This window comes from Struthio camelus, chromosome 30, assembly GCF_040807025.1.
Source record: "Struthio camelus isolate bStrCam1 chromosome 30, bStrCam1.hap1, whole genome shotgun sequence".
Classification (NCBI taxonomy): Eukaryota; Metazoa; Chordata; class Aves; order Struthioniformes; family Struthionidae; genus Struthio; species Struthio camelus.
Genome location: NC_090971.1, coordinates 3,159,788 through 3,183,348, shown reverse-complemented (window position 1 = coordinate 3,183,348; position 23,561 = coordinate 3,159,788). Strand labels below are relative to the sequence as shown.

The 23,561-nt window shown below is 48.1% G+C and overlaps 1 protein-coding gene across 3 annotated transcripts; it reads left to right on the top strand.

Annotated features, from left to right (window-relative positions):
• The first annotated feature begins 370 nt into the window (after positions 1-370).
• PIAS3 (protein inhibitor of activated STAT 3) lies at positions 371-23,468 on the top strand. Of its 3 annotated transcripts, none has more exons than XM_068922556.1 (15): positions 371-466; positions 2,360-2,417; positions 6,497-6,962; positions 10,723-10,807; positions 11,588-11,638; positions 14,152-14,242; positions 15,774-15,908; positions 16,186-16,291; positions 16,598-16,671; positions 17,173-17,333; positions 17,801-17,937; positions 18,367-18,538; positions 18,912-19,045; positions 20,263-20,300; positions 21,205-23,468. In XM_068922556.1, the coding sequence occupies exons 2-15, from the start codon at positions 2,403-2,405 to the stop codon at positions 21,472-21,474; spliced, it is 1,935 nt and encodes a 644-aa protein (XP_068778657.1). In that variant the 5' UTR covers positions 371-466; positions 2,360-2,402; the 3' UTR covers positions 21,475-23,468. The 3 variants fall into 3 exon arrangements, with proteins under 3 accessions (XP_068778657.1, XP_068778656.1, XP_068778659.1); XM_068922558.1 differs by lacking the exon at positions 2,360-2,417 and adding an exon at positions 2,013-2,130 and having other exon boundaries at positions 412-466; XM_068922555.1 differs by lacking the exon at positions 2,360-2,417 and having other exon boundaries at positions 381-466.
• Positions 23,469-23,561: the final 93 nt, after the last annotated feature.

Below are 23,561 nucleotides of genomic sequence, written 5' to 3'. Positions count from 1 at the left end.
AGTCACCCCTGGGCAGGACTAGTTAGCGGTGCCAGTCACCCCAAGCCAGGACTAGTTAGCGGTGCCAGTCACCCCTGGGGAGGTCTAGTTAGCGGTGCCGGTCAGTCCCCAGGCCAGAACTAGTTAGCGGTGCCGGTCACCCCCGGGCAGGACTAGTTAGCGGTGCCGGTCGCCCCGGGCAGGACTAGTTAGCGGTGCCAGTCACCCCTGGGGAGGTCTAGTTAGCGGTGCCAGTCAGTCCCCAGGCCAGGACTAGTTAGCGGTGCCGGTCGCCCCCGGACATGACTAGTTAGCGGTGCCGGTCGCCCCGGGCAGGACCACTCGGCGGCGGGGCGGAGTTGCGCGACGCTCCCTGCCCGCCCCCCCTCCCCCGCGCGCCGTGCGGCTGCGGCCGGGCGCGGAGTTTGCCTCGGCCCCTGGCGCGCGGCTGCCATGTCCCAAGATGGCGGAGGCGGCAGAGCTGAAGGTGCCGCGGGGGGGCCGCGGGGCCGGGCTGCGGCGGTGTGGGGTGGGGTGGGGGTGCCGGGCGGGGAGGCTTGGGGGTGAGGCATTCTGGGGGTGCGAGAGGGACAGCGGTGGCCGTGTGGGGCCAGGGGGCTGGAAGGCTGGAGCCGGGGGGCAGGAGCCGAGAGGCTGTGGGGCAGGAGCAGGAGCCAGGACCCGGGGGGCTGTGGGGCAGGAGCAGGGGCCAGGACCCGGGGGCTGTGGGGCAGGACCCAGGGGACTTTGGGGCAGGGGCAGGGGCCAGGCCCTGGGGGGGCTATGGGGCAGGACTCGGGGGGCTGTGAGGCAGGAGCAGGGACTAGGACCCGGGGGGCTGTGGGGCAGGAACTAGGGGCCTGTGGGGCAGGAGCAGGGGCCAGGACCCAGGGGACTGTGGGGCAGGGGCCGGGACCCGGGGGGGCTATGGGGCAGGACCCAGGGGACTGCGGGGCAGTGGCAGGAGCAGGGGCCAGGACCCAGGGGCTGTGGGGCAGGAGTAGGGGCCAGGAACCGGGGGATTGTGAGACAGGGGCAGGGGCCAGGACCCGGGGTGGCTATGGGGCAGAACCCAGGGGACTGTGGGGCAGAAGCAGGGGCCAGGACCCGGGAGGCTGGGGCAGGAACTAGGAGGGCTGTGGGGCAGGAGCAGGGGCCAGGAACCGGGGGCTATGGGGCGGGGGCTGAGTAGTAGGAGCGGGGAGGGGCTGTGGGGCAGGGACCAGGCGTAGGAACCAGGGGGGCTGTGGGGTAGGCAGCGGGGCAGGACCCAGGGGTGCTGTGGGGCAGGACCCGGGGGGCTGTGGGCCAGGAGCAGGGGCCAGGAACAGGGGGCTGTGGGGCAGGAGCAGGGGGGCAGCGGAGCAGGGCTGAGTGGAAGAAGCAGGGGGGCTGTGGGGCAGGAACCAGGTGTAGGAACCAGGGGGGGCTGTGGGGTAGGGCTGCGGGGCAGGAACCAGAGGGGCTGTGGGGCAGGTCCAGGGAGCTGTGGACCAGGGCTAGGGGGCAGGACCATGGGGCAGGGCAGGGGGGACTATGGGGTAGGAGCAGGGGGCAGCGGGGCTGGCAGAATGAGGGGCCGGATGCTGAGGCTCGCCCCAGGCTCAGGGCTCAGGCAATGCGTGGGGCTGGGGGAAGGGTTGGGGGGGTGGAGTAGGGTGATATGCTGGACTGTGGGGCAGCAGGGCTGCAGGTCCTGCGGGGTGGGGATGAAGAGCTGGGGGCTGGGGGGGGGGGCAGAGGGCTCAGCCGTGGGGGTCTACAGTGGAGCGGGGGCGTCCGAAGGGGTGCAGAGGGAGAGCGGGCAACGCCGGGGGAAGAGGCGGATGGACAGACGGGGACGGACGAGGAAACCGTGGGGCTGAGCGGCAAGGGGGCTGGGGCCAGGGCGGCGGGGGGCTGCGGAGGCAGGCGCAGAGACCGCCCGGGCGAGAGGGTCACGTAGGAAAGGGGGTCGGGTTTTGGACGTCGGCACGCTGAGCGGCGGATGAGGCTGCTGAATCAGGCAGCGACCTCCCGTGCTGTTTGCAAAGAGGAGGGGGCTGGAAGATTTTGGGGGGCTCAGGCGTGCGACGGAGGTTCAGAGAAAAGAAGTAGAAACCTGAAGGAAGGGAGAGCCAAGAAACGGAGCAGTTCAGACCCTCGAATGAGGTAGGGGAGTGCGGAGAGCGCAGAAAATAACCGGTAGGCTGGAGAGGGGATGAAGCTTGAGGCAGATCTTGGGGCAAGACGATGGTATAGCGGGCCGGGGAGCTGCGAGATGCTCCTGGGGTTTCGTAGGGGAGGAGGGAGCGGAGAGCGTGTAACATGGTAGTGCTGCACCAGTGCTCACAGCTGGATGGGGTTTCATCTCCCTCCACTCTCTTTTTCTCGTTTTTAGGAGTCAGAGTGTGTAACCACCTTTGCCCACCAGACTGTGGAATATGAAATTGCCCCTGGTAACTAATTCCAAAGCTGATTTGTGTCCTTGTTGGCGTTTAATATTTTTTCCCACAGGCTGGAATATAGATCTTAGCTGGCTGAAGTGGCCTAAGAGTCCTGCCCCCTTCCCTCTGCTGGGAATAGTAAGACATTTGGGAACTGGCACCTTCTTGGCAGCCAGCCACAGCAAGAACATAATTCTCTGGAGCTAGTATGTGTCTGTAATCTTTCCAGCAGCGGCCCGTCCAAATTTTGATACTGCTTTATGGTGTGATTGTTCTCCTTCCCCTAAAACTCTGTGTGACCTAAGCATGACTACAATGGGAGCCCTATCAAGTGTCAAAATGTTAACAGTATTTGTGGAGAAATTGGATCCGATAATTGTAATTGGGTGAATTGGAACAGCGCAGAACTTGAGCTCCAGAAATGCTTTTTATTTGTGCCGTTTCCCAGCATTCCAGGCAAGGTGTTAATGGCAAAAAGACCCACGTCCCCAGGCTCAGGTGAATGAACGCAGGGGCGCAGGCCCTGGTCCCGCTTTGACCCGCTGTTGCGTTCAGCAGGATGCATGTAAACGGTGCTGCTGCCCTCAGTGTGGCTACTCATCATATGCACTATAAAATAGCACATGCGTAATCCTGCAGTTTCAGGCCATAGCTAGCAAATGGCAAAGCTGAGTGCAACATACAGAGGGCAAAGTGGGTGTAATGTCCTTGGCATTTTCCACTCTGTTCCCTCTGCAGATAAATCACTGCAGAGGAATTGTGTTTTAAGGAGAGATGAAGCTTAGCGCATAGGTTTACATTCTCTGAGGTTTGGCCCACCTCTGAGATCCTCTAGTGGTCTTCCAGACTTCAGCCCTTTCTCTGGAGCCTGGCATTATTCAAGGCTCTCTTCAGTTTATTTTTAAATCTGTGCTCCCTTCCGGCAACTGAATTCTCTTGTCCATCTCCCCTAAGCCCTTTTTAGTTTACTAGCCAGGAGTTTAAGATTTTTACCATCTGTATCTCATTGTAAAAGCAAGACCGAGCCAGTTGAAAATGAAACAGTTTCTCCTTATAAAGTCTGTGGTTGGCTTAGACACCTTCCTTTATTTAAAAGACCAAGTGGTGACTCCCCTGGAAAGAGAAATACTGCTTTTGGTTCGTAGACTTTTGTTGTTCGACAATGGTACAGTCAGGCTCTTCAGCCTGGATTCAAGTCTTCTGTGGATCCAGTCACTAAACAGGCCTCAGATGCCCTCCGGGAGCTTTCAAATGTGATCTCTTATGGCAGTAAGAGAGTTTTTCCACTGCTCTGCAACTTTGAGCAGTAATCGGAGAGGCTTCAGGTGCAGATAAGAGTCCACAGTTGCTGCAGTGGTGGTGACACAGCCATCCTATGTCATGGATAAACGTGTTTTTTAATGGTAAATGTGAATCTTGTGCTGGTGAGCCATGCTACACTAATCTCCTGCAAGGTGAAGGATTCGGTCCGGAGGATTTGTAGGAGTGCCTGTTAGGGCAGTGGGTGTGGGAAGAGGTCAGTTTCTATGAAATGCTTGTTTAAAGTGTTTGATACTGTTATCGAAATGGGAGGGAGTTTGTAAGATGAACATTTGGTAAATGGGCACCCTTCATATATTTTTTCTGAGGTATTTAAAACAGTCACTGTCAAAGTTGAGAGTCCCCGCGTTGAGCTTTTCCTCTTAAATGACAGAGGTTTCCTGCTTCTGACAAGTTATCTTGGCTCTGTAAGAGGGGAAAAAAGGGAATTACGATACTGTGTAAATCATTTTTCTCTTGAACACGTCACCCAGCAAAGGTAACAGACAAATCCCATGCAAGCTACAGTGTTTGACACGCGTTTTTCGATATGAGACCTTCGTCTGATGCTGAGTCTGTTTCACATCAGAGGCCACATGGCACTTTTTGTAACGACAGAGTTTGCTTTGATAGCCTTACCAAATCCTTCCTTTTTTTTTTTTCCCCACTGGGAAGTGGAACATCTGTCACATTGCCCTCCTGAGGTGCTGCGTTTTTGGTGGTGGGTGATCCTGGGCTTGTTAAACTGCCTTGGACTCTCTTGTCATATAAAGCAGAATCAACTAGCTATGTAATAAACTTGACCTGTAGGTTATGGAGGTGTGCCGTGTACTCTCTTCAGTCTATAATTATAAGTTACTCTAGAAAATTTGACCAGTAAGATATAGAGTTGATATGTTACCATCGACCATTCTCAAATGAATATGCTCTGCTGTGTTTAGTTTGTAAATCAACCCTAATACAAAATATTCCTTCTTTTTAAATGAAGATGTTTTGACTTTATTCACTCATTTATTTTATTGAAACAGGCTTTTATTTATGCAGGCTTTTTGCATTTCTGGAATAACAAAATCCAGCCTTCCCCCTCTGCCCCCTAGTGCTCCATTGATGATGGCTCCCCTAGCGCAGTTTGATGGTGAAGCGCAGAGGAGAAGGCCTCTCTGTGAAACTGAAACAATCCACGCAGATTTAAACCCTGCAAAATTGTTACTAATTTGAGAACAATTCTACTCTTGTTGAATCGGTTTTGTTTTGGGTGCCTAAAGGGAAACATCTTTCTAGATGCAGAGTGGTGTTGAAACTGTGTGGGCCCTTTCTTATTTAAAAGGGAGAGTGTTGGAGGTGACTAGGTTTCTGGTTTAACCCTTTAGCTATCAAAGATTTATTCAAAACTTTGTGGAATTCAACGATATCTTACAAGGTCAATACCTTTTAGTGTAGTGTTAAGCGTAGATACGTCTCCCGAAAGTGTTAGCAGAAGAGTGATGCCCTTGATGTGAAGGGGGCGTGCCTCCACTTCAGGATGGGCATTGACCAGCTATTCATATAGGCCATCGCTTGGTAATTTTGGGTCATTCGTTGATTTGGAGATGAAAGTTTGCTTGTCCTTAGTCTCCTTTTGCGAGTATGCGTGTGTGTGAAAAAGAGCAAGTGTAATTGGATTTGTCTCTGGATTGGTGCAATTCTAATTTTTACTTACATGAGAGAAAAGGTTGTTGCATTCTGCTAAAATATATACACACACAGATGCATAAGTGTGTGTGTGTGCGTATATATACACATACACACGCATATACGCTTCCATATCACTATTTGTCATCCCATGGGCGTATCTGTGTAAACAAATAATTTTGAAGCCATATTAAGAATCCAGGCGAATGATGGTTTTGTGACAAGGTTACTGGAGCATGGCTGTGAGACGTGAGCTGATTTTCTGGGTCTGCCACTAACTTGCCTTGTATAACTGTGGAGAAGTCTCTGTGACCTTTTTATTTTTCCTCCTGTGAAATGGGAATAATTCTTTATCTTCCTACTCTTTGTGCATCCTTTCAACTTAACCCTGTTGGACTCGTTGAACCTGTCGTGAGAATTGGCAAGTTGCGGTTGGAGAGACTCTCTTTAATGAGACAGGTTGATAAATAATGCCCGCCTAGATGTAGAGGTGATGCTTAACGTACGTTTTTGTTTAAATGCAGCCTATCTGACTAATCACTGAGGTCTGGTTTCAGATTTGATGTCGGATGCGTTTCCTTATGGGCAAAAATGGGCATTCCAAAGTTACACTTTTGAATTGAAGACTAAAAACAACAAATGAAAACATACACAGCCATACCGTGGGCTTGGCCTCTCTAAGCCAGTCTGACGAGGCCTTAAAATGAGAACGTTAGACCCTTTTAAATTTCCGGAGAGATACAAAGGCTTTAGTTTAAATGAGAAATTGACCCTAAATGAAGTTGTCAGCGTTTGCTTAAGGAAGGTAATTTAACTGTCCTTTGAATATCAGAAACTGCAAAGCAGTAAGTGCTGCTGCAGACATTGATTCGAAACAGGAAGTAAATGCAGCCTTTGCATTTCGAGATCCACACAAAGCATCTAAAAGTAAAAACAGAACTAAATGTTTATGATTCTGCTACTGACAAGTTATTAGATGACACGGGTAGGGGAACTTCAAATTTGACAGTGCCTCTTTTAAGGCCTCTGCCTAGCATCTTCTTTAGTGAACCTGTAGCTTGTTTTTGGGTTGTATCTGTTCAAGTAGCAATTGTAATGGGCTTTGTTTTGTTTTCTTGCAGCACATGGTTATGAGCTTTAGGGTATCAGAATTACAAGTCCTCTTGGGCTTTGCTGGAAGGAACAAAAGTGGAAGGAAGCACGAACTGCTCACAAAGGCATTACAGCTGCTTAAATCTGGCTGCAGCCCGGCTGTTCAGATGAAAATTAAAGAACTGTACCGGCGGAGGTTCCCAAGGAAGATCTTAACCCCTTCAGACTTGTCAATGCTCCACATTCAGGCAGGGCAGCTGCCCTCTGCCACTGCACTGACTCAGGGCACGGTGTGTCATTTGCCCTATGAGCACAGCTCAGCGGCGACCGCGGTGCCGGCAGCTATGCTGCCTCCCGTGCCTATGCTGGGACCCAAGCACGAGACAGACGTTCAGCACTTATCGCCACCCATCCACCCAGTCCACCCAGATGTCAAGATGAAGAGGCTGCCCTTCTACGACATTTATGATGAGTTGATAAAACCTACCACGTTAGGTACGTTCGAAACTGCTTGGTCCTCCTTGTTTTTGGAGGATCCTTTTGTTTCCTCAGATGTATTGGTTTGAGCATTCCTAAAACTACTTCAGCAGAATAGGAATGACGTGAGCAGCAGTAAGATAAGACAAGCCTGCCAGGTTGCTTTCCATCAGCATGGACCCAAAAGAATGATATGCAGATGGAAGTGGGGTTTCAGTCTAAGACTTCCGGTTTACAGGTATACGAACTGCAAGGCTCGACACGCGCAAGCCTTGTCAAAGCGGTTCAGGAGTGTAGGGGCTGGTGTAATGCTAACCGCAGGGGGGCCCGGGTCTCTCATTGTGTTGGCTTGTAACAATACAGTTGAAATAACAATTGGACTGATGACTTCAACTCGTTTCAAGCAGGCTGCCAGAAATGGAAGCTTTTAGTTGCTTTTCAGTCTTGTTCCAAATTTATTTGCATGGTAAAGGGTATTTCTCTCAGCTGACATGCTTCTTCTTTCTGTTAAGTGTGTATTGAGCACAACGTTTTGGGTTATTTGCTGTTTTCACCTGGTAAGAGCCAGTTTGAGAACCTGAGGCTTTCTTTTCAGAGTCTGAATTGGGGAGCTTTCCCTATTCTGTGATATGTCAGCATTTGGGTGCTAATCCTGAGAGAGTAAAAACCTGGTTAAATTGGCATGGATTCCCTTTTGGAAAAGTGAAAAGTGGTGTGTTATTTTTTGCAAACAATTGATGTCACAGCTCTCATCGAAACAGCCTCTTAAAAATTCTCTGGCACCGTTAAGTCTAATTCTGCCTTAATTATTAGCAAAAGTAGAGTCATAAAATCCTCCAATAGATAGGAGTAATGAACTGTTTTATGCATTACAGTCCTGCGTGCAGGTTGCAAATATGAGAAACTCTCGTCTGCATTGGCGAGGCAGCTCAAAAACGGGCAGGAAAGGACAGGTCTTGAATGAGAGCAGAAAAGGAGTATGGAAAAAGGGAAAACCCTTAAGGCCACAGAGAATGTAGTGCCCTGCTGCATGTTTGCTATTCTTTCCATTTGTCGCTTGCAGGTTAATTGAGCCTCTGATAGGCCCTACATGCGCTGAGGCGCTACCTGATTTAGTAAAGGGACTTGGCGAGACTTTGCAGTCAGGTGGAATTGGTGGGAGAAGTAAGAGTTCAAGCTTAAGAAAACAACTAGAATAGCCTTGTCTGGTACAAGCCTAGAATAGTCTTGTACTGACTGTATTTTTATTTTAGGTTGAGCCTTCCTGGCCTCTTTAAGTGAGATCCACCCATCTTATGCCTTTTAAATGGTTTTAGCTTGGATTCAGGGTTTATTTTTCTTTCACGTAAACACAGTAATGTTTGCTAAAGTGGAGATAAGTATGGCTGTAGTGCAACCAAAACCCATTGACTTTTTTTCTGGTTGGTTTTGTTACTGTTTTGTTTTAAGATTGCATATTCTTAGGTTTGACTTAAATCTCTCAACCTGTGGTTAAGCCTCTTCCCTGAAACGGGATACTCTTGTTGCAAAAGAAATCATCTTTTTTTTCTCTGTGCCAAAAAGCTCTCTCCCCTGATAAAACTCTCTGCCTTATATGTTGGTGCTTGAACTGGAAACGTTTTTATGTAATGTGCTTGAGGATCACAGATTTTTTCTTTTATTTTTGGCTTCTGTGGGTTGTATCTCTCCCTCTTCTCCCTTAAGCTTTGCGAGCATCACTCCTGTTTTTTTTTATTTTAATTATTTGTGGCAATTTGTTTAGAGTTGTCAAGTATCCAGATATAAAGGCTGTGATGTCATAAAAATGCCTAAAAATAACAAATATGTGGGAAGGAAAAATGAAAGCAGAGGTGTGGTTAGGTTGATGGTGTGATAAAGACGGTGGCATAGGGATTAATGATAATGTCTCTTAGTCCGTTCACTCTTTCTGTTTGCTGTAACTACCGAATATTTGAGCTATGACTCTTTTCCACTCCTCGTATTATATCAAACTTGTAGCTGTGTGAATGATGAATCTCGGAGAAGTTCCTGTTTCTCTCTGATTTAGATGGTGGCTGTTAACTGAGCAATAGCTATAGCACTAGTTATAAAATGGAGGAGATTGGTTATTACCGTTTTGGTATTTAGTGGCTTTACACTGGCGCTGTTTGGAAAAGAATCAGGATCTCATTTTGCGGTTAAGGTGTGAAAGGCTCAGGCAGCAAGTCCTAAGATGGTCAAAATCCCTCCAAATTTCTCCAGTTCCTTCTGCCACTGCTGCTAGCCTGTTGCTGCTGGAGGCCTGCAGAGGATCTGGCAGGTCATCTGCGAGGAAACTTCCTCTCTTGCAGGCCTCACATTCCTCACATTCCTGAACTGCAGGAGACTGGAGAAGCAAACCCCTCGCCCCAGTGAGGAATCCGCTCTTGCAGGAGATTGAATGTGCTTTTTGGGGAGGCCAGCAGCAGGGTATTCCTCTCCAAAGGCAGGTGGCAAAGCGAACAAAGCTAACGTTCTCCTCTGCAGGTCTGTCATTGCCTCCGATAACCACGCTGTGACCGATTCATCGCAGGTATTTCTGAATGGGATGCTAGAGCACTCTGTGTTATAGTATGGCCCAGGCCCTAGGTTGGAGTAAATCAGCAAAATGTGAGATTTGCATCAGCCGTTCACCTACCGGCCACAGCGTGTGCACGTGCCACTGTGATAAGTGTGCTCTGCTTTGTTTTGTCTTGTCCCAGAGATGCTCTGAATCCTCAATAACAGCTGTGGGAGTTACTGTTGCTCAGGATAGGAGGAGAAACGAGTGCAGAAGAGGCCAAGTGACACTTTTTGTCTGGAATGCCCCCAAGATTGGCTCTTGGCAACCATCTTACAGCTTCAGTGTTCTTCATCCTAGGATACTGATACTTTGCAGAAGTTAATTAGTTCATAGTTCTTGTGAAGGAGGCAGACACTTCCCAGTTTTACAGATGGAGAAACTGAGGCACAAAAGAAAACTTGTTTAAGGTCAGGGTAAGAGAGAGGCAAACCCTGGTAATGCAGGTTAATTTTTATGCGTGCTGTACCAGACAATTTTATTTGTGCTTATCATTAACTTTTGCTAAAAATCCTTGCTTCTCCTATTACGTGGGTTTCTGCTTGGGTGTTTATTCTTAATCAAGTGCATAGCTGTTTTTTTTCCTAAATTAGCTGTGACTCTGTCCATGTGCCTGAGGAGAATCACAGAATGGTTGAGGTTGGAAGGGACCTCTGGAGATCATCTAGTCCAACCCCCCTGCTCAAGCAGGGTCTTCTAGAGCATATTTCCCAGGATCGAGGAGAGAATGAGACCACTTGATTACTGTTCAGCAGGAGTACTTATTCTGCAACTACAGTAATTACTACAAATTTCTAGGGCAGCTCATGACCTCTGGCATTCCCTTAGCTCCATATTTGATGACAGACTCTTCTCAACCTGCCCCCTGGTCCCTGGGAAGTGCCATCCACCTTGTTGCTCTTTGTGTACTCAGGAGGCTGGTTTAGTCACAGGAGAGCAAGAGGACAAGTTTCTTGAATTCCTTGCCATTGTCGTTCTGCGCAGTTTCGAACAAGCTACTTGATGCTTTCCATGCCGCAGTTTTCCTTGTATGTAAAACGATGGAAACAGTAACCAGCTAGTCTACCTTGAAAGAATGACCTAAGACTTGATACTGCTTTTGCTGGACACTGTCCTTCACTTACACCTAGACACACATGTCTTATTTTAAGAACGACTTAATGATGACTGGTTTACTTTGTCTTAATTTCTCTTCTTCAGCATCAACGAACAGTCAACGGTTTGAAGAAGCTCACTTCACCTTTGCTCTAACCCCTCAGCAAGTTCAGCAGATCCTCACCTCCCGGTAAGTGAGGCAGCATGCCTGATGTCGCTCTGGAGGATGTGTGTCGCATGTGGCTTCCCTGCTGGCTTCGTGTTCTTCCCCTGCAGTACTGGCAGAACGGAGAGTGGAGGCAGGAGGAAAAATTGGCAGTTTGGGTGAGCGAGCCTGGCAGATGAGGAGGTCAGGTACAGTTGGAATAGGAGGAGGAACTGAATCTTACACACTTCACATTTCTTTGCTCCAGGGCAGCGTGAGAATAAAATGCCAAGTCAGTTGTTTGGCCAATGTAAAACGCAGAGTTTCTTGATGTCAGCGGTGCTGTGCTGCTTACAGCTGTTAAGGACCTGACTAAAGCCTACAGAGTGGGATTATTGTGCTTAAGAGACAAAATACGGTAACTGGGATAAAAACATGCGGGTTCATACCAACGTTTAGAGCTATCCTCCACCTGTGCCTACAAACACAATAGTTTGTTTGCATTGGCAAGACTATAGCTGGCATTATATTCTTAAAACTCAACAGCAGTAAGAAACTCTGAAATTTATTTCCTCTTTTTTTCCGCTGTGCTCTCTCTTCTGTTTCATAGGCTTTTGCTTTGTGTCCTTGTCTGGGAATTTTGTGTGCTAGATAGAACAGGTGTTACCGAAACCAGATGGTAGCTTTTACAGTTCAGCTGCCTTGGTTTTATTCATAATATATCCAGCATATATCACTATAACTTAATGGAATTGTATGCTGTTGTAGCTGTAGCTTTCCTGTGAAGCACAGCCAACAGTCTTAAGCCCACCTTTTCTGTTGCAGGGATATCTTACCAGGTGCCAAGTGCGATTACACTATACAGGTACAATTAAGGTAAGACTGATGTCTGTGTATCTTTTTGATGAATGCATTAAATTCTTTTCTCTGAGCTAGTGCATGGATTGTCCTTTTTGGTGAATCATGCTTTTAGCGTTTGATTTGGTTTGAAATTGCATGTTAAAGAGCTTAGACGATTCTACAACGTTCGTTGCTGCGTTATGAACATTGGTGTCTATATGAGAGTGATCCTCTGCGGTTTCATCCTCTGATAAACCTTATTGTGAAATACCAAACCAACTGGGTCTCTGCGAACACCAGTGAGGCTGAGTGCTTCTACTGTCTTCTCTCTTGCCGCTCTGTGCGGCACTTTGCTGGCACAAGTTGTTGTGGACTTGCATGGGAGTTTTGTAAAATTTAAGTACAGTAGAATTGAGTCTTTGTCTCAAGAGTTCTGCATGTTTATGTAGAGCTCGCTTCTTTCTATTTTCCATTTTAAATCTTTACCTTTTTGCAGGATCATTGCAAAAGGCAGAGTAAGAGGTGAAAGCTACCTTCCCTTAAAACCTGAATATTTTTTAATGTGCACTTAGTTATTACTTACAAAAATGCAAGATATGTTGGAGAACGTGTGCTTGAGCAGAAAAGTACTTGAAAGTGCTTCACAGTTTATCCACTGATCCTTGCAGTCGGTGCTAGGGTGGCTATTTAAGAGCATAGCAACACTGTCCTACACAACTGAACAGGAACTGAGGGGACTCTTGCCCAGCATTCAACTCTTGGAAGAGTTTAAATATGTTAAATTTTATTATCGGGGTTTGAACTTGGCAAAGAGACAGAGAGTCATTGCTCTGCTCTTAGAAGAAAGTGCTTTGACCATAACGAGGAGTTCAGGGCTTTAGTTACTCTCTCTGGAAGCCTGAAGAAAAGTGGTAATTTGAAACCAAAGACCAGAAAGATTTAATTCAAAAGAGGGCTTGTTGGTTTTCAAGAAGGCATTCCATATTAATTTCTGTCCTGTGACAGTGTCTCTCTGATTTGAGACTTTACAGTCTCAGTTTTCCTGCTGTGTCCATCTGTTCCACTCTTGTGCACAGAGCTGGTAGAGTGAAGCACGGGGGCATCCTGGTTCCTGAAATGAATCAGGAGATGGACTTCCTCCATCTCCTGCAGCAGAATGCAGAAAAACACCATGTGTGTTTTTGAAGGACCAGTTTCAGTGTGTACATCCCTTACTATGTTTTGGACGTTGGGGAGGACGCAACGTTTACAAAATAGTCCACCGGGGTTATACTGGGAGCCTCCATATATCTTCTGGGATGTCCGGAGTGCATCCATTCACCTGAAGAAATAACCCATATTCAGCAAACTTTAGTGCAGGAGTTAAAAATGATAGTGGGATCGTTTCTTCTCGCTCAGCCCAGCTGCTGATGTGCTTCAGCATATGCAGTATTCTCATATTCCTGTGCAAGAAAGAAAAGAGAAGATTAATCCCCAGTTTTATTCTTTGTTTTATTTGGCAAGCAGAGAGAGGTTAGAAAACAATAAGATCGGATTTATTTTTCTAGAACATTGGTAGTGTGGCTCTGCAGCGGTGTGGCATGCCAGGGCTTGATCTTGCAGCGAAGAAAAAGCTGGCCAGGGTCACAGTCTGACTCATGACTACATGGCAGGACTGTGGTTTCAGCGTGGGGAGTCGTCTCTCTGGCAGAGCACCCTCCCTTGAAACAAAATAGAGCGCGCGATCATCTGATTAAACGGGATCAGGATTTGAACGAGAGCCCGTCTTGGGTTGCTGGTGCTGACATCTTTATGCCGAGGAAGGCAACTGTAAGATATTGAGTGATGGCAGATGAATTTTGAAAGTGTTGCTAAGCAGTAACTAGCCTGTCCCGTTGTAAGATTTACTTTTGGTCAAATGTAACACTTTAATTCCTCGGGTGCTTGTAAATTGTGGTAGGTGACTTAAATATGTGTAGTTCCTTTGATCTTGAAGTGCTGTGGAATTTGTAGGTGAAGTAGCACCTGAATGTGCCCGTCCCTGGGTTAAAGGGCAGAAACCATCTGGTGCAAAGCGTGCTTTGCAGTCGCTGCTTGTATGGGAATTTCAGCAAGGTGGCCAGAGTGAAAGGCAGTCCTCAGTCTTCCTGAATGGCACCCAGGGTAGCCATCCCTAATGCTTGCCTACCTGGAGCTCAGTTTCTGTCGTTTTTGGAATGATGTCAGGCCAGGAAGTACAGTTTGCCTTTGAAATTTTGATTGTGGAGAGCTTAGATTGTCATCTGGGCTGAATAAAATTAGCCCTTCCTGTGGCACGCTCCCTTGCGTGCACGCTAGCGATTGTTCTAAGTTGCTGGCATTTCTGTGACTTATTTCTCGTATCAGTGTTGCTGTGCGTAGGATTGGAAACCCGTTTGTAGATGTGTGTGGGGCTGTTCATCTGCTTATGTGCTTTCCAGCCGTTGATCTGTTCTGCTTGGAAAATGTTTTTCTCTTTTTAAAGAGAAGTTTGGCTGCCATTTTTGCGAGTGTCATCACTCACTTGCCAGTTTCTCCCTCCTGCTTTGTAGGTTCTGCTTGTGTGAAACCAGCTGTCCCCAAGAAGATTACTTCCCTCCTAATTTATTTGTCAAGGTCAATGGAAAACTCTGTCCCCTGCCTGTGAGTAAACCTTATTTCTTGCTACTATGTTGTAGGCTAAAATCTACCCATGTACAGAGCAACAGCTTCCAATAAATTTAGTAGGGATGTATTTTCCAGAGATTAAGAACTGACTTGAAGGAATGGCGTGGTTAGCATGTAAAACTGATTTCATATAACAGGCTTGTGGATTGGGGATGAAAGCTGCTCTTTGACTTGAGCAGAGTGGTGCTTAAGTAGAGGAACATGCAAACTTTTGCATCTGACTTTTAACCAGCAGAATCCCTCTAGTTTTTTGGCATACCTCTGTTTACAAGAAGCTTGATAATAAAAATACAGAGCAAAATCTAAGATTAGTGGAATAATGGCACTACCTTTAGTTTATTGTATTACAGGAGGACCTAGATGCTCCAGTCAAGGTTGGGATCCTTTGTGCTGGGTAATGCATAAAAATATAATAAGTAGTCCTTGCCCCAGAGAGTTTACAGTCTAGAAGAGGAAGCAGCTTGCCTAGTGTCAGTCAGTGTCACACCAAGGAAGAATATTAGAGGCTTGACAGTCATAGTCCAGTTCCCTGTCGGCTGGCCCACGCTGGCTTCGCTCCGTCATAGCTAGCGCGCTTTGCAATCAAACCTGCAGAACAGCATCTCTTGCTCTGCCTGGGCCACTCCCTTAATATTTTGAATTTTTGCCTCAAACATTCTGTCCGTTTTTGGCAGAGACGATTAGGAGCCTACTAAAAAACAGAGTTCATTTCCGGCCTTGTGGGGTGGAAAGGGGGAAGTCTATGCGAGTCTGCGAGATGCTCAGTGGCTAAAAGGTTTCCCCCCAGCTTATGCTCTGAGATAAGGCTTTTTTGCATTCAGTTGGATGAGTCATTTGCGGCTGAGAAGCTGTTCCTATGGGCTGTGCACACCAAACCAACTCTGCGGGAACCCTTTTTTGTTTGACTTCTGTTTAAAAGTAATGGATGGCCTGTGGAAGCAGAGTCTCAGGTCAAGCTGTCCAGTGTAGCTGAAGGTGATGAACAAACCAGCGCTGAAAGGGAGGTGGTATAAATCTCTCTGAATTACAGAAAAGGCGCTCTCGGGCTGAATAATGGGATAGGTTTCTAATCGAGTCGGAATGTGGCTGTAATGAAGCAAAATAAGATCAATGTGAGATTTGTCTTGGGATGTAATTTTTTAGCCCTCCCACCCTGGCTAGCATTTGGATTTTGACACGATGCCATTTGTGAACGGCACATCTCGTACTGACAGTTGTGTGTTTGCAGAGAGGTTAAGCTTATGATGGGATTCCAGGGCGCTTGTCAGCGTAAGGATTTTAGAGGGAACCTTTGCTCTTCATTTCTTGAGGAGTTATCATGTACTTCTCTGAGGTTGAGGTTTTAAAGAAACTCCTCCCAATCCTTTTAAAAGGTTCTAGGGTGTGACATGAAATGCCTTAAGGTGCAAATGTGCCACGAAGAGATTGGCTTTATAGGTTATCCTGTAGGGCCTTACCCCTCAGAGGGAATTTATTTTATGCTTCAGGTAATCGTTCTCTCTTGCAGGGTTATCTGCCACCTACAAAAAATGGTGCTGAGCCGAAACGACCGAGCCGCCCTGTCAATATCACTCCGTTAGCGCGACTTTCGGCGACTGTCCCGAACACGATTGTAGTGAACTGGTCCTCAGAGTTCGGCAGGGTGAGTGAGGTGCAATGCGTGTGCCTGGTGAAAGCCGTTTCCATGCCATCTCCGTTCTGCGTTCAGTGGTGACAGCAGAGAGAACGTCAGGTTGTCTTCTCCAAATATATGGCTCCTATTCCTGCTGTTCCGTAATGATTAGTTGATTGCAGCCTCAGGTCTGCAAGACAGGGTTGGGGTTATTTTTACAGCAGCATCAAGCTATGCAAGTCCAAGAGACTCCTGTCCCTTCTAGTACATCTTCCAAGTCTGAACAGTATCAACTTCTTTTCAACAGAACTACTCTCTATCAGTTTACCTGGTGAAGCAGCTCACTTCGGTAACCCTGCTTCAGAAGCTAAGAGCCAAGGGCATCCGAAATCCAGACCATTCACGAGCCCTGAGTAAGTACCTTTCGCGAATGCATAACTGCTCACGATTTAGTCCTGTGGTGAATATGTGAATACAGGGTAGGTCTGAATTTGCAAGTAAAAGCAGTGCAGATCCCTGTGCATATCCCTTGTTGCAAGTCCATGCACACCTGCTGAGTCCCATGTATGGATATATGTATAATGTCTGCTATCATAAACGTCTGTAATTTGGATAATAAGTGTCATGATGCAAACTATAAATTATATCTGTACATATTTATGCATGTAAGAGAAGGAAGATGTTAACAGGAGACCTTTTCTCCCCTCCTCTTCTTTCAGTCAAGGAAAAACTAACAGCTGATCCTGACAGTGAGATAGCTACAACAAGCTTACGAGTTTCCCTCATGTGTCCAGTAGGTTTCTACGTTTTTGTTCGTTCTTCTCGGACAGGCCTGTTTGAACACATTCCTGCTTACCTTATCTTTGCCTAGGAAACTTTGGAGCCAGGTCAGAGCTAATGCTGCTGCTGCTGTGTTTCTGTTGAAAAGTCAGCTTTGATTCCTAAATAAAAGCAGAACCACTTTCTCTCGTGCTCAAAAAATAACTGAGATTGTTGGCCTAAACTGCCTTGCTGAAATGCCTTCTGTTGACCTCCTCAGTGTCTTTTACCTTCACCATCAGCATATACTTGAGGTGGAAGTGAGTTATAAAAACAAACAAACAAAAAACCTCAGGAAAGCTTCATTTTCTCTTGCATGTAAATTCTCCACTGACGTTTAGGATAATGTATTGCTAACCATACCAGAGGGCTGGATGGGGGAGAAAAGGGAATAAACGTGACCGTTGGCTGTACTTTGTGCCGCGAGAGGCGGTTTGTACGGAATTGAGTTCATTTCATCTTTCTTGTCTCTTAGCTGGGTAAGATGCGGCTGATTGTGCCCTGCCGAGCCATTACATGCACCCACCTCCAGTGCTTTGATGCAGCCCTCTACCTTCAAATGAATGAGAAGAAACCCACGTGGACTTGTCCAGTGTGTGATAAGAAAGCCCCCTATGACAACCTGATAATTGATGGGTGAGCTGAGCAGGCTTCTGTATACGTTCTTTAACCTGGTTAATGTTTTTCTTTTAAGGCTAATCCTCTGATGCTGGCGTATATAGATGAGTTACAGCCTTGAATAACTTAAAATCTGGTTTTTCATTCCCTAAACTGCTTTGATGCCAATCTGGAGAGATTTCCCTAAAGAACAAGAAGCCTTTGTCAAAATCTTGGCTTCCTTGCTGGCAGTCTCTGTAGAGGCTGTAATGAGGGAACCTGCTTACTGAGGTTTGAACAGAGCCCTGCTACATACATTGAATAGACCATCATGAAGCTGGGCTTTCAGGTGATACTGGCATGCACTGGATTTTAGAACTGTAATTCTCTGTACCCCTTTAACCCATCCCCGTCAGTCCTGCGTCATTTCTGCTGTCCATGCCCATGTATATTTGCGTGTGTCCTTGTAGTGTTTGCTCTCCTCAGCTTATTCTCTCACCTGGCAGGTTGTTCATGGAAATCCTGAACTCCTGCACAGACTGCGATGAGATACAGTTCATGGAGGATGGCTCCTGGTGCCCCATGAAGCCGAAGAAGGAGAACCAGGAGGTGTGCCAGACATCTGCGTTCAGTGGGATCGAGGGTATGGGAGTTACCGTCACCAAGTCCTTTTTGGATGTCTTGTTTGGCCAAAGCAACTTTTACAGAGAGGTTTTGAAGTGTTTCAGGTCCCACCTGGGAGCCAATAGTTGGGATCACACTAAAATACCAGGAGCGTGACAGGCACTTAGCAGATTGCCGTGCAGGGTGCGCTAGAAAAAAAGAAAAATTCAGGTTCTCCTGAAACTGCCGCATTAATTCTAGGTGGCCTATTGAAATGGAGGCCTGTCTGTTAGTGTGAGCATGGTACTTCTCTTCTGGATGATGCTTCTGTTCTGGGACTGGGTTTGGTACAAGCTGTTTGGAAGTCCTTGGACAGTGTATCCTGGGGTTGTAGTGCTTGTACAGGTGGTGGTGCTTTGCCTGTTTCCGTCTTGGCCAACTGCAGCTTGTTGCTCGCTTTCCTCTGCAGCCAGCTCCCTTTACACTGTGAGCTCTGAGGGCAAGAGCTCCTCTGAGGGCAAAAAGAAAGTGGAGGTTATTGATCTCACTCTGGACAGCTCGTCGGATGAGGAGGAGCCACCTGCCAAGAAGCAGTGCCCGATCTCCAGCATGGCTCTTCCGGCAGCAGCCGGGCCCAAGGGGTAAGGCGCTACAGGAACTCAACCCACTCCCTTGCTGGGCTCTGTTTCATTTTGTTTCCTGCTCTTTGCTTCCTTCCTTCCTCATATACTGCTGCTGTCATAGTAACCAGCCTGGAGCCTGCTTGGTCCTCTGATCTGTCCCTGGAAAGCACTGTTTTTGCTTTCCCCAACCTGCCCCCATGAACCTGGCCAGGGCGAGGTGACACAGCTCTGACTGCATGACGAGGGAACTGGGAGGGGTTGTTTCTGCTGGAGGGGCATGGTAGTATCACGGTTTCTTTTGCTGGTTTCTTAAAGCATAACAACTGAGGAAGTTTGGCTTCAGCATGCCATTTTGCTTTTAGAAGTTCATCAGATCTTTATTCTGTTTCAGGGTGTTAAGTATTGATCACCAGCCGTCTTCTGTGCTTCGAAGTCCTCCCATGGCAGCTCTTAGCAGTGACTATCTCTCCAACCTCCCCATTCCTGACTACCACCCTTCATACCAGGTGCCAGCCGAGCTTCAAGGTAACAAGGACCTCTGGCAGCAGTTTTCAAATATGTACAATTGTACCAGTTTACCAGACTAAGAAGTTGGCTGTGACAGCCAGTGCCTTGGCCTTCTCTTCTGCTGTGTGTGAACTGAGCTATAGAGGCCCTTGGTTTGCTCAAACACATAGCCTCTCTTGGCCTGGTAGCCGTTGCAGATCAGAGCAAGTATTTTTGAATGGCAGAGTTCACTGGCCCAACACAGAAGTAGGAAGAAGGACACTAGAGTACCTCACTCCTAGGGCATGGCTCTGGAGAGATTTCTCTGGGGACCTGCAGGTGAGATCTTGACTGACAGAATAACTTGAAATCTGGTTGTTAGCTACAGATGACAGGTAAGAATAATCAAGGTTTTGGCTGGTAATGGTTCATGTGTTCCAGGACCACCGAGGAAATAAGGCTGTGACTTACTTTTGTGGGCCCTTGTTGTCCTGGCTGGCAAGGTGTGATATAGGCTGTATGTCCGAACCCTGAAGAAAGAAAGAGCAGCTCATGTCCATGACTATATGAGTAGCAAATTCTCCCTTCCCAGTTGGAGCAAAGTAGAAAACTGTTCTAAAAAATGCCCTGGTCTGGGGATCTTCATATGTTTTACAAGAGCTGTTTATGCCTCACTGTACCTAGGGAGGCAGGCATTAAAAGCCTAATTTTACAGATAGGCAACTGCTATCCAGAGAGAGTCCACCTTTCAGGTCAGCAGCAGAGACTTGGAGATACTACTTCCCAGTCCTGTGTACAGTTTGCCCATCCCTCTTGCCTGGTTTGATGTTTGCAGTTACTGTCTGATGGAGTTAATTTGGTCAGGGCCCTTATGCAGCTTTAAGGAGTAGTTTGAAAGGTTGTGGTTACCGCTAGCCTCGTCAGGGCTGTGCTGATGCAGCCCCTCGTGGTTTGCTGAGCTTTGCTGGAACTTGCTTTTGGTGCCAGGCTCCACTGCATCTCCAGAGTCAGAGAAGGAAAGTTTAGCCTGTCCCGTGCTGTTTCATTTCTGAGGCCATGTGATGAGTTACAGAGGGATTGTAGAAATAGAGCTGGAGTTTGTGATTGAGTTGGAGTTGATGATGTTGCAGTATCTAATGCTTGGAAGCAGCCTGAATCCATCTGTTTGACTCTACGTTAGCACAGTTTGGCTCCCTTTCCTGCCAGAGGTTTATTTACCATCAAGAGATTTATTTTTCCCCTTTTTATTTTTCTAGGTCTGGATTTGTTTTCCTTCCTTCAAAGTGAAAACCAGGTAAGTTTTTTGGTTTTGGTTTTGTTTTTTTGTTTCTCCCTGCCAAACCTACAGTCTGGCAAATACATCCCTCTTCACGCAGCCAACCTTCCTCTTCCTCCATCCTCTTCCTCTACCAGCACTGTTGTAGGACAGTGGTGAGGGTGCCAGCTTTGTGGTTCCACAGGCATCACCTTGGCAGCCCAGGGAGATGCTTGGTGTCTGCCCTGAGGCTGCAGGAATGCTGGACTCTTGCCCCTCTTTCCAGAACCTCTCTTCCTTCACAGTGTCTGCTTTCTTAAGTCTGCCTTTACTGTTGCAAAATCAGAATCACCTAGGGCTCAGAGGTGGAAATACTTTGCTTCTCTGAGGCTGAATCCACACAGACCTGCACTCTGGCTTAGGAGAGCAATGGTAGAAAGCGGAGGTATGCAGTGGTCGCTGACAGTTGCTTTGTCCTGTCCAGCATCTGGTCGTGCATCGGTGTAGGGCTTGCTAGCTCTGCTGGGGCACAGATCCATGCACATCATGTGGCTTTCAGGGTGGTGACTGTAGGCTCCTTCTTCTTTCTCTGTGCTGGGCTTGCTTTCTTGCTGCTGCTGCATGTCTCTTCTGCGCCGTTCTCACCTCTGAAGCCCAAGCTTGTCCTGGGTTGAGCTGACAGGGAGCAGTGGATGTTGATGGTTCAGGGTCAGTCTTGGTAAACTGGTACATTTATCCAGGGTTTGGGGAGCACGGAGCTCTGTGAACAATTCCTGTTCAACCTCTCCTCCTCATGGAGACCAGTTGTTGTTCCCGAGAGACCTGCCGTCTCCATGTGGATATGTGCCCCCCTCCAAAAGGCACCACTGAACAGGTTGCGTGGGACTGGGGGCCAGGGTGGTTCGGATACATGATCTGATCAGGGCTTTCCTTTGCTCCGCAGCATTACAGCCCTTCCGTGATCACCTCCCTGGATGAGCAGGATACGCTCAGCCATTTCTTGCAGTACAGAAGCACGTCTAGCCACTTCATGAGTATGAATCCCCTGGCCCCTGTGATGGCAGGATCTCACAGTGCTGTCAGCCCGGCCAGCAGCCGCATCAGCAGCATCGTCTCCACCAGCGCGCTGCGGGAGAGCCATGGACACAACGGCACAATAAGTAGCAACGCCGCACTCCCGGGCTGCAGGCCAGACATCATTTCGCTGGACTAACCCCACACCCAGCCCATGCTGGTGGCTGTTAGTCCCTCTGCCAGGGAGGGGAGACAAGGGCAGGTTTCCAGGAGCTGCTTTAGGACTGGTTTCCCTGTCTGGGATTGGAAGGACCTGACTGCTAACCATTCAGTTGTGTCTCTCCTCTCTTGATTGAGGCATTTTTCCCCGAGGAGCCAGGGCCCCCCAGGCCTTGGGCTGGTGGTTTCCAGTCTACCTATGTTAAGAAGGATGTGTCCTGCAGCTGTATGTGTGCATGCACACACGCCTTAGCACGCTGGGATGGGGGCTGGGGAGTGCCTCTTTCCAAGGGGTTAAGCAAACCCCCTGACTTTAAAGTATTTTAAAACCATTTATATGATGTAGGATTCTGCTACAGGTATCCAAGTACTGATAATGATAATTCACCTGCCCCCTTTTCCGCTGGAGCAGTGCCTGCTGGCCAGAAGCAGGGCAGTGCATCCTGCTCTCTTCCCTCCTCCAACTGCACCAAATCCCATGTGGCCCCTCACTTGCTGGTGAGGCTGGATCTGGGGTCTTGGGACTGTTCCTGCCTTGATGGTTGTCCTCATTCCCCAGCCTTCCCTGGAAGGAAAAGGAGCTCCAGCCTGGTGCTGGGGCAGCGAAGGGCTGGGAAGGAGGTAGGTAAGACTGCGGTGATGCTCTTGGTGTGCTACATCGCGGTGCCAACCCGCTCAGGGCTGAACGAACCGACTGGCTGCGAAAGGGACGCTGCGACTGAGCCCTGCTCCGAGGATCCTCGATCCCGAGGGCGTGAGGTGCGGGCGGATGTTTGCCAGCCGAAGCCGTGACCGCAGCGGACAGGCCCCTGTGAGGAGCCCAGGCTGACGGGGCAGCTGCCTCTCAGCTCAAAATCCATCTCTAATCCAAGAGCCAGAGGCCCGAAAGGGACTGCGGATCTAGTCTGAGCCCTGCCCCGAAGCAGGATCTCTACCAGTGTCACTCCTGACAGACGCTTGCATTGTCTGTGCTTAGAGGGGGGAAGGTATGACCTTCCTGCAAAACTTGCTTCCCAAGCCCTGACTGTAAATTACTCGTTATTTTTAAAGGAACAAGGTGGTGGGGGAGAGAGCAGACCTGAGCAGGGCTGTGTGCGAGGAGATGGGTCACGTGCTCGTTGGGTGAGTGACCCAGGAAGGAAACCACCCCCAGCCCTGTACGATCAGCCATGTCCCCGGCTGCAGTTTCACCTATGGCTCCTGCCGGAACTTGCCGTTTTGTGGATTTGGGGAGGGTTAGTGACCGAGACAGAGCCATGAGGGGCTCTGGAGAAGACATTACAAGTACCCTGGCCACGCTGTTGCCTTCTGCCCGTCCCTTTCTAGTGACGTTGGGCTTGGTGCTGTCTCAATTGTAATTATGATGGTTTGTTTGTTTTTTTTAATGTAGATTTGTTTTCCTCCTTTTAACTATTTCCAATACAGACCTGTACAGAGAACAAATAGATTATCTATATTTTCAGTTGCAGCTTTTTTGTACATATAAAACTCCAAAGAATTCCCTGTTTCTGTATCTATGTGAGGACTAAATGAAGGTTGTGTTGTCTCCACCGGGGATAACACTTCACCCATTGCACAAATTATTTATGTATTTAAATGTATACTTTAGTTTGTAACCTTTATAGCATTGTACCTGCTGCTTTGTGAGCGTCCTGCCTAAGCGGGGGCTGGCCAGGCTATGCCATGTCCCTGCTGCCACGCGCATCTCCTGATTTCTGCAGCACGAGGCACATGGGTGTTGCGCAAGGCAAGGCCAGGCCGGAGAGTGGAGAGGTATCACATGTAGCAATTTTTGGCACCTTTTTTTTTTTTTTTTTAACTGCTCCATTACTGAAGGTAAAAGCAGAGTGCCTTCCCATGCCTGTGGGGAGGGACGGGGGAGCAGCGTGCAGTATTCTGCTTGGACAGTTCCCTATTTCTTGTATCGTAACCACAGTAAATATTTCGATGCAATAAAGTCGTAAATCCCAAGGAGCTGCTCTTTGTGCTTTGACCTCGCATTCGCTGTGTGGGCATCGCTGTGCTCGTCTCCCTCGGTTTTGGAGGGGTGCGAGCCGAACCGGTGTT